This window comes from Neltuma alba, unplaced genomic scaffold (genome assembly GCF_004799145.2).
Source record: "Neltuma alba isolate B1F8T4 unplaced genomic scaffold, ASM479914v2 tig00012854_pilon, whole genome shotgun sequence".
Taxonomy (NCBI): domain Eukaryota; kingdom Viridiplantae; phylum Streptophyta; class Magnoliopsida; order Fabales; family Fabaceae; genus Neltuma; species Neltuma alba.
This window is the reverse complement of record NW_021637238.1, coordinates 1,384-16,011: the sequence shown is the minus strand read 5'-3', so window position 1 is coordinate 16,011 and position 14,628 is coordinate 1,384. Positions and strand designations below refer to the sequence as shown.

Genomic DNA, 14,628 nt, shown 5'->3' with positions numbered 1-14,628 from the left:
TTCAGAATTTAATAATTTTTCAACTTTTTTCTATGAGAAGTACAAAAGAATAAAATATATATAACAATAAATTAAGAGTGAAATTATACATTGATTTATGTTAAAGACAAAGAAATTACTCTAGGTGGTAAAATTAACCCAAAAAAATTATTATACTCACAATTGTCTCTTAGCATGGGTATAAACCGTATAATCTATAATTTGGCTGGCATAAAAAAAGTATAACCGTAACTTGGTTTATTTTAATCTTTTTAGATCCGCATATGACGACATCAATTTAGTTGTATGTTGAGTGAGAATTACACTATCAGCTAGTAATGCAGCTTCTCGTACAAATTGAAAAATTATGAGTATAGGAAGTAATACCTATAATTGAAAAAATTATAAAAAAAATTAATTAAAAATGAGTTAAAATTTCATATACACAAGATGTTGTAAAAATTATAATTGAGAAAATAGAATGGGGCTAGAATTTTTGCTGTGCTTTTTGCGTGACATAGGACCCATGTAATGTGGCAAAAAAACAAGGACCCGTCTTTTGTTTTTTTTTTTTTTGGTCCAATAATTTACATAACGGAGGTTTGGTACTGGAAACTCTCCCCGTCTCTCACGTATAGTCATGCTTTTTCTTTCTGGTACACTTCTTCATGATTCCGTCTGCGACAACTATAAATGAACAAAATACTCTTCCAGTCTTAAATATAAAATCTTTATACAACACTAATATAAGTGTTTTATATTTAGAATAGAAAGAGTAAGACAACTCGAGTTGCCCGAGCTTTAGTTAAGTGAACAAGGTGGATTTGATGTTTGGAAAATCAAGCGTCATAAATTACTATTATTTTAATTATAATTGATTATATTTAAATTTGAACTAATAACTATTAAAACTAATATGTCCCATGATGGAAGAGTTTTGGATAGAAGTGGAATTAGAATGGAGAGTGGAAGTGGGACTTAAAATGTGTTTGGTATGTTTAGGAAAGTAATGTACTCCCTCCAGTCCTAAATATAAGATCCCTTTTGTAGTGTAATTACCTAAATATAAGACCCTTTTGTAGTGTAAATTACACTACAAAAGGGGTCTTATATTTAGGACCGAAGAGTATTATTTCTAATTTATATATGTAAATAAAATATGAATGAACAAAATTGCCCCTTTAACCCCAAAAAAAAAAAAAGGAAGCCTCCTTTCCATACCTAAACTCGTCCACCGTGATAGCGCATAGAAAAAAACTTCACCGCTTGCAAGCTCAAAATCTAGCCCCAAAGCATCGCAATACAGCAATTAAATTAAAAAGAATAATTTCAATGAAAATACATGCCTTGGCAAGTGGATGCTAGAGGGAGATGTGTGCAGATGAGTTCAAAACAGAGACAATGGCAACTGTGGGTGTGGACGGTCGGTGACGGCCTTGGAGGTAGAGTGATGACTAGCAGAGAAGAAGAGTGTGAAAGGTGATGGGTCGAAGTGTTCACAAATGCCAGAAGAATTGAGGGCAGAGGTAGAAAATGGGAAAAGAATTGAGGTAGGAACTCGGTTCCATGGGTAGGAGCATGGAATCAAGTTCTATCGTTTTTGATGGAACTAGGTTCCATGAGGAAGTCGATTCCAGGACACCAAACATGCATATAAGCTGGTTCCACTTCCACTTCCAATTCCTTAATTCCAGTTCCCTAGTACCAAACAGGGCATTACTTCGATACTGTGATATCTAATCATTATGATAGTGTGTCATACCTTTATATGTTTTTCTTACGCACGTAAAGCGAGCAAGTAGGATGCAATTTTTTCAGTATTTTAACTTGTTAAATCTATTTAAATTGAATCAAATTGGTAAACTTGAATAAAACATATTAAATCAACTTAATCATGGTTGGTCTTATACTCTAGTGGCATGAGATTGAGAGCTTCCATGTAAAAAGAATGTTGCAGTTTCGACCCTATCTATAAGCTCGTGCCGTTGATGCCTATCTAACACGATTGATGATTTGGTTATATTCCCTTTGACGTCCGTTAAATATTATTGGACATTTTGATTTCCGTACATCAACAGATCAGTTAAGTAGACTATTTGTGAACACGCTCACAAAGAACCAAAGAATTATAAAGTTGCGCGTATGCGGACTATACTTCCATCAGTAATGAAAAACAACTGATCATATTAATATTTGGATTAATGTGCAAATTTGTCTCAAAATTTTCGTTCATGAGTTCCAGTGTCAGAAATGTTTTTTGAAATAAATTTGTCTCAAAAGTTTAAAATTATAGCAATATTATCCCTATTTGTCAAAAGACTAACGTTGACAGTTAAAATAATGACGTTAACTATCAATATTTTTAACGGTAAAAAGATAATATTACTACTATTTTAAACTTTTGGGGCAACTTTGCTCTCAAAAATACTTTTAGATACCTGGCATTTGTGAGGGAAAACTTCCAAAACAAATTTCCACCATAACCCTTAATATCACTTTCACACACGTTGGTTCTGAAGAAGAGGCCCTGCATTATTAGAAGAAGAAGACGATGATGAAGACACACAGCTACAAATTGCTTGTTTCTCAAAAGCCATCTTTTCCTGCTGAGCCTGACCCCATAGAACGCCATAAAACCCAATAGCTATCACCCCACCACCAATCACACTGCCTCATCAACAAGAAACACAAAAATATTCGTTATTATCATTTTATAATTATCCTGTAACTATACATATATTTAGGGGGGGAAAGTCTCAAAAATTTAACTTATAAATCTGAAATTTTTGGAACTTATAGGGTACCTTCCAAGAGAAACAGATTCGCCGAGAAAGATAAGTCCCATGGCAACAGCGAAGATCATCCCTAAAGGAGAAAACATGGCGACGTAGACAGGTCCCTTCCTTCCGCATGCCCATATATACATCATGCTTCTCACTAATCCGACAATGATGCTCTACATATGTGTATTTTATATCAATGATATTAGCGATTACTATGGAACATGAATATATATATATATATAATGTGCAAGTAATATATATGTGATATATAATGTGTTAGTATTAATTATACCAAATAATGATATCAGATTTTATGTTAAATATATGATGCATGTGGTGTTTGTTTGTTGTATGCTTCTTACAGAATATAATATAGCGGCCAGCTCCAGATCAGGGCGAAGAGTCCATGCTTGAGCATTATTTATCTCAGCAATGACAGCAACAATGGCGGATAACACTGCCACAAAGCCGCATGATATGGTTGCCACCATCACAACTTCAGGATACTCCTTCATTATCCATGTCTGCATATATATATCGAGCCAAGTATGTGTGTATCGTTTTTTGTTTATTCCACACAAAAAGAAATATCGGCCCTTTAAAAAAATTAGGATTAAGGTTTAGCTAACACTTTTAAATTTTTTTTCAGTTGCAACTAACGCCCTAAAGTATTTTATAATTCATCTAACATTATGAAATATTTAAAGTATTTTATGAGTCCTAACTCATGAACTTAGCAGACAAACAATCACTCATGGTCTAAAGGGAGAAAGAGATTGCCCTAACTTCGAAGAAAACTTTAAGTGTTTTTTTTAAGCCAATACTATAAAATACTCCTCCGATCCTTAATATAAGACCTATTCAACCAATTTGATTAGATTAAGAAAATTAGGTAAGTTAGTTAATTATAAGAAATGTGACACGTTTTTCCTAAAACACCATAATCATCTTTCTTAATACCACCTCTCCCTCTTCTACTTGATTATGGTTGAGAGAGTGTCCATAGGGGTAATTTAAAGAAACTCGATAAATATAATAAATGGGTCTTATATTTAGGACCAAAACTAACTCAACAATTAGATCCTATATTAAGGACCGGAGGAGTATTTTTTTATGGTAAAATTTTATCTTCATAGTATATTAAGGTACTTGGCTCAGGGAAAGAAGTATTTTTTCTGATGCGTCATGTAGTTTTCTGCTTTGAATAAACCACATGGCATGAGTTCGAGCTGATGCCTGTGAGATTATGAAGCACTGAAAGATAATGCCCGGGTTCCTTGTATATGAAAAATTCTTGCATACTCGGATGTACGTACCATGACTACTATCAATACAATAATAACTTAAGTTGGCAAAAAAAAAAAGAACTAATGATTTAATTGTTCTTTAACACTCACCTAGAATATATTAAAAATATATTTTAAAATGTTAGATGAATTATTGCAAAGAGGAATTTAATTTACATTTGAATGAATGAATACAAGTATGCGCTGCAGCCTCAAGCGTAATTGCGGACCCCATATATCTGAGTAATTTCTTAATGCTCATCTTTCACTGCTTAATATAAAACCTAATTAGAGAGTTGATGTTAATATTATACGTAAGACCTATTTTATATGTTTACTAATTTTTTTTCCAAATCAACCCTATTAAAATTCTTTAACAATAATTAAGTAGGAGAGAGAGGGTCAGAGAATTAAAAAGATTCTTAAAATATTTTAAAAAAACATGATATGTTAACTAATTTAACTAACATTCTTAATCTACCAAAATTAGTTAATTAAGTCTCATATTAAAAATTAAAGGAGTATGATGTTTTGTTCAATTAAGTTTACTTTAAGAGATATTGGCAACCATAAAATTTATTTGGACGCAAAGATGTAGGGAAGTTGACAAAAGGGAGTAATTTTACCACTCTCATTAACAAACCTAAACCGTGGTTACTTTTAATCTGGTGGTTCTCACATAGTCTCCATGTCATTCATACTCTCCAATAAAAATTCTCCACTCCTTTTCTGTGAGCCCCACAAATTTTTCCCATTCCTCCCTTTGACCAAGCTTCCCTATCATCTCCGTTTCTCAAGCATAAAATATTTTCATCTGTCTTTTCCGTTGTCACCTTGACCGGCCTTCCTGCCTCCCATCTTTACCTGTCTCTCATAGATTCAGGTCAGACCATTCTCAACGACCATTTTCAATTTTCTCTCTTTTCAGTTGAAGCTCTTGCTGTTCATCAAGTCCTCTTGTAGCAAGTTTAAAGGATTTGATGCATCAGTAGTTTAAATACAATTTTTCATGAGTGGAAATGCCAAGTATTTCACCTAGCCGAAACTAATTTTTAGTTGATAAATGTTTTGAGTCAAGACAAAACCAAAGAGCTCATCTTGATATCAGCATGATCTCCCCCTCCGGCGCGGGTTAGTGCCACCGCGAGCCATCATAATGAGACAGAGAGCGAGATACTCTTCCTAGGCACGACGAAGGATGGTCGAGACGGGGGCTCTTAGTCCATCGCTGCAAGGAATAAAAATTGGAGTCTAATTCGAAAGGGAAGGAGGAAGGAACAGCGGTGGGGGACTTGAGAGCTTCTAGAGCCATGTGACCTGACGTCAAAGTAAGAGAGGGCAAGTTTGAGAGAGAGAGAATATTATTCAGAAGGCGTTGGTTAATTAGAGTTGAATGGTGAATGAGTTGGAGTGATGAGAGTTGAAGAGATCTTTAGAAGGAAGAGGAGAAATACTAAGTTTGGAGAAGTTGAGCTGCGGAGGACGATGCCTGGTTAATGGCAGTTGAGGAGGTTGGTCGCGTCCTTGATGGACGATGGAGATACCTCAGGCATGGAAAAATTGTGGGACTCACAAAATCCCCAAACGGACGTTTAACTCAGTTAACCAAGTGATAAAATTGCTCCCTTTTGTCAACTCTATGCCCTCAAATAAATTATACAGGGTCCAGTGGCCTTTTAAAAAAATTGTACCCAAAATACAAACATATAGAAGCGACAGAGGTGCTTATGAAATTAGATTAAAGTCAAGTGTAATTAAGCAATAATTATTGAGTGGTTATGAACACGAAAGGGACGCAGAAACAAAAATAATGGAAAAGCTAAGGGTAGCTACCTTGACGTTAAAAATGACTGAAACACAGAAGTTGCCGAGTGCAAGTAAAATGCCTCCGAGAAGCCACCCATCTTCCACCTTGGAATCTCCCCCATTTGCCTCTCCTCTGTACAGTGTCACTGTTAACGCTCCTGTAATGGACAACACTGTCCCTATACACCTTGCATGGCTGCTCACCTGCCTTACCTCCACTTTTTCATATCTGCAGATTTGCCTAACATCTGGTTTTACTTTTTCACTATCCCATCTCCAGCAGTGCTGGATCATAGCTGTCGGGTCTAATTAGGGGTTTATTTTCCCAAGAACGTTCTTTGCATTCTTACAAACATAAACTAAAGAAGCTGAAGTTCAAAAGATGGTGGGTGACGTACCTTAAAATGATGGCAAGAAGGAAGGTAAAAGCTGGGGAGAGATCAGACATGACTGAAGCAAGAACTGGAGAGCTATATCCAATACCTGTATATAATAATGTCTGCGCTGCACAACTACCACAAATTCCACCATAAATCCATCAAGTTTCTCCACAATTGCGCACACATCATCAGAATTCAGATTGATGATACGCAAATAAGTAATCAAAACAGAGCCTTTTGATTTCTTCGTAAAGGATAATATATATACATGAGCAAGCTGAGAAGAAATATTCTGCAGAAGATTGAGATGGTGATGGAGGGAGAAGGTCGGTTTCTGTAATAAAGGAAGGAAGATGGAAGGAGGAGAGAGAAAGCCATGACATTTGAGTAGACCATGAAGACATAGTCACTCATCCCTTTGGCGGTGGCTGCTTTGATCAGAGTGTTCATGCCTACCTCAAGCACCTGAGCTACTACCATTAATACTGTTACTTTCAGATCCTCCATTGATCTTCTGCTCTGTTTTTTCTTGCTCCTTCCCCTGCTTCGCTTTCCTCTGACTCTTTCTACTCTCAGCTTCGCCTGTTACCTCAGGACACGATTCCTCTTGCCCTGCCCCGCCCGCTTTAGTCGTTTTCAATTTTTTTATTACAAAAAGAAACATAGGTGCTCCATGCCCCACTTTCTTTTTAGAACTAGGACCCTGTTGGTTCAACAAAAGAGAGGGGAAAGAAATTTTAACGGCGGAGGAAATGTTTCTGAATGATGAGCAATAAAATTAATTTTAATTAAAAATATTTTTTATTCAAAATTATGTGCTAAAAATTTGAAATTTAAATTGTCCAAACTGTATTTAAATAGTATAACCAAATCTTGTTTTTTTTAATTGTAATTAAGTTTCAAAGAAGGAATTTAATTACCTTAAAGTCTGTTGACAACATAAAGAGTATGCAGCGACAAGTTCCCGAAGGCAATGACAACTAATTTTTGCTATTCACTTATTATTGGTATTTTAAGGTAATTACATCCTTTTTTAGCATCTAACTACAATTCTTCCTTCTTCTTTTTTTCTTTCATGTTTGAAAATAGATAGGAGCATTGCAATAGAGAAAAGTGAAACAAAAATTTCTTGCCCGGCCCCATTTTTTCACTCACTGCATCAGAAAGGAAAAGACCATATAATTCAAGTTTAATGGAAAGATCCGTCTACTTTTTATACCTTGGTGGTCGAATATTATGTAGTGCATCATTTTATGAATTAAAATATGCTCCACTAACCATCAAATTTAGCCAATAATTTATTAAGGCACTCATGAAAGATGACGAATTTTTTTAAAAGATAAGGAGAAAGTAAATTTTCACGGCACACGTTTCAAACATGATCACAAACGAACAAAATCTCTGAAAGCACTTTTTTTTCAAATATTATAAACAAAGGTTATTTTTTCAAAAAAAAAAAAAAAGTAACTATCAGGGCTTCTGTGTGACCCGAGTCCGATATGCCATGGCTGAAATCGAACAGAGGGCTAGATGGGCTTGTCGCCCAATCGGGGCCTTTGATCGAAGCCCATCAACCCTTCCATCTTTTACAGTTGATAGCGCCCCATCAAATCATGGTGGGTCATCTGTAGGCATACATGATCCAGTCCACGGATTATGGAATTAATCACCAACCATGATGATGAATAGAATGACGCACCAATTTAGATTACGAACTAGTTAAACATTTGGTAATTAATAAACACTCCTCTCCCTTATAGAAAGAGAGTTCTTTTTGTTATTAATATAAATCGCTCAGCTAAATTTATTATATGAATATACAATTTTATTCCCTAATTTATTGTTTTATAGATTATTAACTTCTTAAAAATTATATATATTAAATAACAAATAATAGTAAATTTAAAAAGTTATTTAATTTTATAAATAGAGTTAATAAAATTAAAAAAAGAAAAATATATTAGAAATACCTTATAAATAATATCAAGAGTATTAAATAGTTTTGGGGGACATTCTTTTGCTGCATACAACAAGAGAAAAAGACGGGAAGGAGTGGGATTGATCATTTGATGGGACTTATTAATATATCTCCCTTGCCCCTAAATTAATTTGATTAGATTTTATGACTATGCTACTGTTTTTTTTTTTTTTTTTGGGTGTGTGTGGGTGGGGGGGTGGGAAGAGATAGCATAAGGAGGCCCATGGAGAGAGGTGGAGGGACTGGGGGGTTAGGGACAGGTGGCAGTCAACCCGGTTTTTCGAGGGGAGGACTGAAATGGTGGCTGTTTGTTTTTTTGTTTGATATTAGGAGTAGGAATACCATAATGTGCGTCCAAACATGTACGATGTTCCCTCCCATCCACCTTCCACGCCTTTCATTTTGGGACACTCACCCTTAGCTACCAACATTTTCCTACTAAACTCCCTCCTTCCTTCAACATATTACCCCCCCAGCTGTATCGGAACAAAAAATGTATATGTTACCCCCAAAATTGAAATGTTATTAAATTTTAAAACAAAGTCAGTAAGTTTAATTTAAAGTTTGTTTTTTAATTTTGTTAAAACATTATTTTAAAAATGGTTCATGAATAGAGTCAGAAAAGTATATGGTACTCTTTCGGTTCTAAATAATATTTATTTTGTAATGTAATTCTTTCAATCCTAAATAAAACTTATATTTTAATGTAATTTACATTATAAAATAAGTCTCATATTTAGAACCGAAAGAGTATAAAATAAGAAAAAAAAACAACTATAAATTAAATATATTATATTAATTTTGGTGAGTTATGAAAGAAAACAAAAATATGTGATAGGAATGGGCTAGAGAGGCTCCATCCATAAATCTCAGTCGCTACTGAGTCGAGGCACAGCTGTGGGAAGGTACATGACACGCCAATTCTATCCCACTCTGTCCATCTCACGTCCCTTTCACACGCTTCCTCTCTTCCCTCTCATTAATTACCCTTTACCATACCACCTTCCACACTTAACAACTGACACTAATATTTTTTTCTCCGATATTATTTAATTCCCACAAAATCATTGTTGCGGATACATGAACTCGCTTCCCACATTCATTATTTGTACTTGTATTTTAATTTTCATCTATTTATTATATATAATTAATTACTCCATTTGGTGTGTTTCTAAATAGAAGAGTCAAATACTCTATAGTTACAATTTTTTTTTTGTCGGAAAACCTACAATGTTAAACTAGCCTTTCAATTTTTATTATCAATAAATATATGTTATTTATTATCTCTTTGTAATAAATTTTTATTTATATTTTTTTATATATTTTTTGTTTCTAATTAAATTTAACTAATATCTTGAATTGTACGATTTTAATGGTTTTTTGAAAAAATGGAGGGAGTAAATAATTTCCAAATTGAAGATCAAAATCTGTCCTCATATGCAATTTACACCGGAGATGATGAAGCAAAATAAATGATTAACGCATCAAGGGTGCGTGCCGTCTTTTCAACTTTACTTGACATGACATATTATGAACGCATGCTGTTAAATAAGTCCCAGTTCCCCAAATCACAAGCCTACCCTCTCGTACCTATATATTCACTGAAATCATGAACTACAAAGCATCGTGTTTGTACCATAACGCCACACACAGTCCATGCCTAATGCCTTCTTAATATCGGTTAAAAAAAAAAATTCGACTTTCATCTTAACTGATTCTTTTTAAATTAAAATTTTGGCAAGAATTTATTTAAATAATATAATTTATATTTGGACAGGATTTTATAAAAAAATTATTAATATAAATATAAAAAAGTCGGAAATAAAAAAAGTTACTTCAACTAGATATGATTTTTAGCCAAAAATCATTTGTCTGGAGAACCATACGAACCATAAATTTTTTTTTTTTATTTCAATTAGCTTTTAGGGTTCCAAAAGTCAGCTTGGAGGGAGCTTCCTAGCTGCATTCCAAACAAGCCCTAACGTAATAAACCAATTATTATTTGCAAGCTCTTTGTTGTGGCGAACAGCAGGTATGATGTCTGTTGCATTAAAAAACAAAAACAAAAAAAACACAATCACAATCACAACGTTTTAATTAGTGGATGGATGTCAAAACATTACAGGCTAGACGTGTGGACCTCTCATGTCCAAACGTACGTACGATAACTCTTTGTGTGTAGTGTTTGAATTTTGATGCAACAACATCTCTGTGTGTGTGTGTGAGTTGAAGATGGCTGTATATCACACACCACACCACACACACATGACAGCAGATAAGGAAACACCTTCATGGGATGAGCTTGAAGATATAATATTGTGTTTGAGGGGAGTGGTAGTGGATGTCACTTGTCCATATTAAAGAGCTAAGCTTGATCAATCGCTTTCAGTTTGACTTTTGGGCTGCATTTAATTAATTTTGAAGTGTATATATATGAATTTTTCTGAAATATATATATATATATATATATACTTATACAGTTCACTGTTTCTACAGCGCAATATTATATCACAGTGTTAAAAAGAATTTACTAGCTAGTAACTTTGACAGCACGTAATACCAGTCCGTGAGTAGGGCGCATATAGAATTAGTATTTGCGATCCGTCAAATGCTTTTCACTGTAAAATTGAAGTACGTTCGTAAATGCATGCTGCCATTTAGAGGACCACCACCCATTTAGATATATTAATTTTCGTTATTAACTGTAAATTAAAAACGTGTATATAATTATTAATTGAGGGTACTTGATTTGATTAATCAAACATATATAGTATCTTTGTAATGTGCCTCTTCATGTATGCCGAGGATCCAGAGAAGAGTGAGGGTTCAATAATGATAATAGCCTGATTCTTAATAAAAGAGCTAATTCATTAATGTGAGTAGATTAAAAAAATTTGTTACCTGTTTGTAATAAATAGGCATAGTCTTCTTTAAAATAGCTCTACTAATCGTGTGTGTTAGTTAGAACTATTATTTAATAATTTTTTTTACAACTATTACAAGGACTAGTTTTAAAAAAATAGATAAATATGAAAAACAAAATAAATTAAAATATTATATTTAAGATTAAATTGAAAGTCAAATTAATTTTAATACTAAAGATGTAAAGTAATAGTCGAAAGAAGTCGAGCCGTGTGGCATCCAGCTTCTTCGTTTATTTCAATGTTGGGGGTTGGCTTTCCACTTTAATTTTACAGCTTTTTCCACCCCATATTTGTCGGCTGCAACAACTACTGATAATAAAAGTGCCCATATATAATTCCCTCCACCCAACACCTAAAATTATTTTTAAAAGTTTTTTTTGAATTTTTGCACGTGTAATTCATTTTCCATTTAATTATGTATGAATCATATTCGTATTAGTTTTAATCCTATCTTGTTTGTGAAGGCTTAATTTCAATAGTAATTAATATTCTTTGTTTCCCATAAACCATTTGGGAAATGGGAATAAGCCCGACAGGATGAAACTAGAACTTGATATAGGGTCTTCGTCATCATATTTAAATATAATCAGTGCCACCGACAAATACTAATTATGCATGTGTGACGTACGTAGCACCATATTAAAGCAGATTAATACTTATAGTTATATATGTCAAGTGGATTTTTATCAGAACCTTCAAATTTTTAAAGCACCGTACGCGTGGGATGTGTGTAACCCCAACCATTATCCCAAAAAACTGCCACCAAATTAATTAAGAGACACAACGAGTTGCCGGAGACATTTCTGAAAGCCAGACTTTGTCAATAAATGCTTGTGTTTGGTTTTCCAGAGACACTTTAGCTTTGATGAGTATCTTGGTGATTGTATCACTGTTATACTTTCAACACGCAATACTCTTGACCAATTCGATCTCTTCCCGTGGCCTTCTTAATTAATTTGTTTTTCCCTCCCTTGGACTTTTTGTGATTCAATTTTCGTAGTGTTTTCTGAATATATAGACGTTATGTGTGTGTGACACAAATAATTGATAAACACATCACAAGGCAAGAGTGGAACACAGCTTTCTCCCAATAAAAATCCAAAGAGCATTTCAAATGATAATGTTAATGCTTACATCACCTTCTGTAGAATTTGTCTGTCTTGTCCACCTTCATGCCCTTATGATCATCATCCCGTTCGAACCAAACATGATTATGGCAAAGGAAAAGACCTATAGCTTCACTTTAGCCCTTTTTAACTAAAATCGTTCATTATTATTAATTTGCGCTTAGCATCTCGTACGTCTTCTCAATTATGTGTGCCATTTCTTCAATCATTAATTCCTCTCTCTCTCTCTCTCTCTCTCTCTCTCTCTCTGGTGTGGTGCAAACAAACATAATACACAGGCGGAGACAAAAACGAGAAAAACATCTTGTTTGATATGTCCGTATAGTAAATCATGGAGACATATATATAGCAATATATTGTTTTTTACATGCCATGTATATAAAGAAAGAAGATGGTAAATGATACCCTCCGGTCCTATTATAAGACAAATGACTTATTTGAGGAGATAAAGAAGTAAGTTAAGTTGGTTATTTATAATAATAAGTGTTGTCATTTCTAAATATCCTTGCTAATTAAGTATATTGGCTAAAACTATCATTATTAGAAGGATTTCTTGGAAAAAAATGCATAAATAAGAGACAAAATGGATTGGGGTCTTATAATTAGGACCAATAAAAGTCAATGGGGTCTTATAATAAGGACCGGAGGAGTAGGTTGTTCGTTTAGGTAATCCGTCTTTTATATGTTATGATATTAGTTGATGTGCAAAGTCTCATATTAAGTACAATAAACTTAATTATACATATGAAATGTAATAGCATCCGGACAGACCAGTACGTACACAAGGCTCTCACCAAGTGAGACCTGAGAGGGACAAATATATGCAAACTTACGCTCACAAACGAAGAAGTTATTTGAGGATTTGAACCTGTGACCTCCAGGTCACATGATGGCAACCTTATCGTTACTTCAAAGCTCATCCTCAATTAAACATCCCGAACATGAATAGGAATTCCACAAGAGCATGCATCTAGTAGGCTAATTACTTTGTCGTCCTTCTTTCAAGCAATGAAATCCTTTTCCAATGAAAAGAAATTAAGAAAGGACGTACTATAATGGCATGCCTAGGTTTTCAGTCATTAAGAACTAAGAAGCTCTCAAGATTCTGCAGATGGCAGTGTCCTGAGTATGGATTCGCGTCAGTGTAATATATATATATATATATATATATATAGTGACTATCGCGCCCACCAGTCTAGCTACTTGATTAAAGTACTAATTCTGATGAATCCAGAACTGTTTATAGAACAAAAGCTTTTAACAATCTCTTCTGATGAATCCAAACTGTTTATAGAACAAAAGCTTTTACAATCTCTTTTTTATGAATCAATTTTTGAAAACATAGAAGTAGCACAGAATCAAACAAGGCCTACGGCCTATATATATTACCCTATGCAAGGTGACCACAAGTTCCCCAGCCAGTCATTCATATTCTCTTGCATTGTGGCATCACAAAGGCCACCAGTACCTCTGATGGATGAAGCAAAAAACAGCAGTGAAGTAAATATAATGACTTTATTTCTGATGCTATTATATTGACTCAGTAATTATCATTATTGCCTGCAACTGCAATAATTAATAGAGCACTATATCACACAGTTATCCATGTATGGCTGATACTTCGCTTTCGCCTACTCTCCTTATATACATATAAGGTAATAATAATTATGATAATATAGAGTAATAGAAAGGAAGGGGGGAAAGAAAAGAAAAGAAAAAAACAGATGCAAAGATTATCATCCTCTGCAAAATTTATGACCTGCAGTATTGATCTGTTTGGATTGAATTTGATACATGGTTGCGGTTCAGGAACTTTTTCTGGTACTAGGGTCAGTAGCTACCTTAAACAGTGTCGGAAAACTGAACGTTAAAATACACACAGAAAAATCACACACGCATCCATTTCATATTTATGCAATGCCTTGAACTAAAAGACTATAAAATACTAAAATGATCTAATAAAAATATAGTTGTTATATACTCCTTCAATCCTAAATATAAAATCTTTTTAGACACTATAAAAATGATCTTATATTTAGGACCGGAAGAGTATATTATTATGTGAGTAACATTGGCTATTTTGTTTCTGACAGCTGTACATGAACTTGGGTGAATATGAATTTCAAAGAAAGATGAAAACTGAGGTCTTATAGGAACTGAGAAGGAAGCAGACTGGTGGGGTCCCAGAAAAGCATATAAGATATTATATTAGCTCCAATTTTCACCCTCTATACCCCACAAGAAAATGCGAGCGTGATGACTGATGAGAGAGAGATGGAAGAATAAATGTGAACTTTCCTAGTTGGTGGGTTTATATAAACGAGGATGATGAAAGTGAAAGTGAAGAAGAAAGATCAGATAGAGC

At 34.1% G+C, this 14,628-nt stretch overlaps 1 protein-coding gene across 1 annotated transcript; it reads right to left on the bottom strand.

Annotated features, from left to right (window-relative positions):
* Positions 1 to 2,477: 2,477 nt before the first annotated feature.
* Positions 2,478 to 6,775, bottom strand: LOC114731853 (WAT1-related protein At5g40210-like). Its single transcript, XM_028919097.1, has 6 exons — positions 6,503 to 6,775; positions 6,253 to 6,366; positions 5,882 to 6,083; positions 3,125 to 3,286; positions 2,784 to 2,935; positions 2,478 to 2,646 (listed from the first exon to the last, which is right to left on the bottom strand). Exons 1-6 carry the CDS (start codon positions 6,739 to 6,741, stop codon positions 2,478 to 2,480), a joined length of 1,038 nt encoding a protein of 345 aa, XP_028774930.1. The 5' UTR covers positions 6,742 to 6,775.
* Positions 6,776 to 14,628: the final 7,853 nt, after the last annotated feature.

Coding starts and splice junctions, on each gene's coding strand:
- LOC114731853 (XM_028919097.1), bottom strand. CDS start 6,741: ATGGAGGATCTGAAAGTAACAGTATTAATGGTAGTAGCTCAGGTGCTT. Junction 6,367..6,502: donor TTTCTTCTCAGCTTGCTCAT/GTATATATATTA, acceptor AATTTGTGGTAG/TTGTGCAGCGCAGACATTAT. Junction 3,287..5,881: donor CAGTCATTTTTAACGTCAAG/GTAGCTACCCTT, acceptor ATATATATGCAG/ACATGGATAATGAAGGAGTA.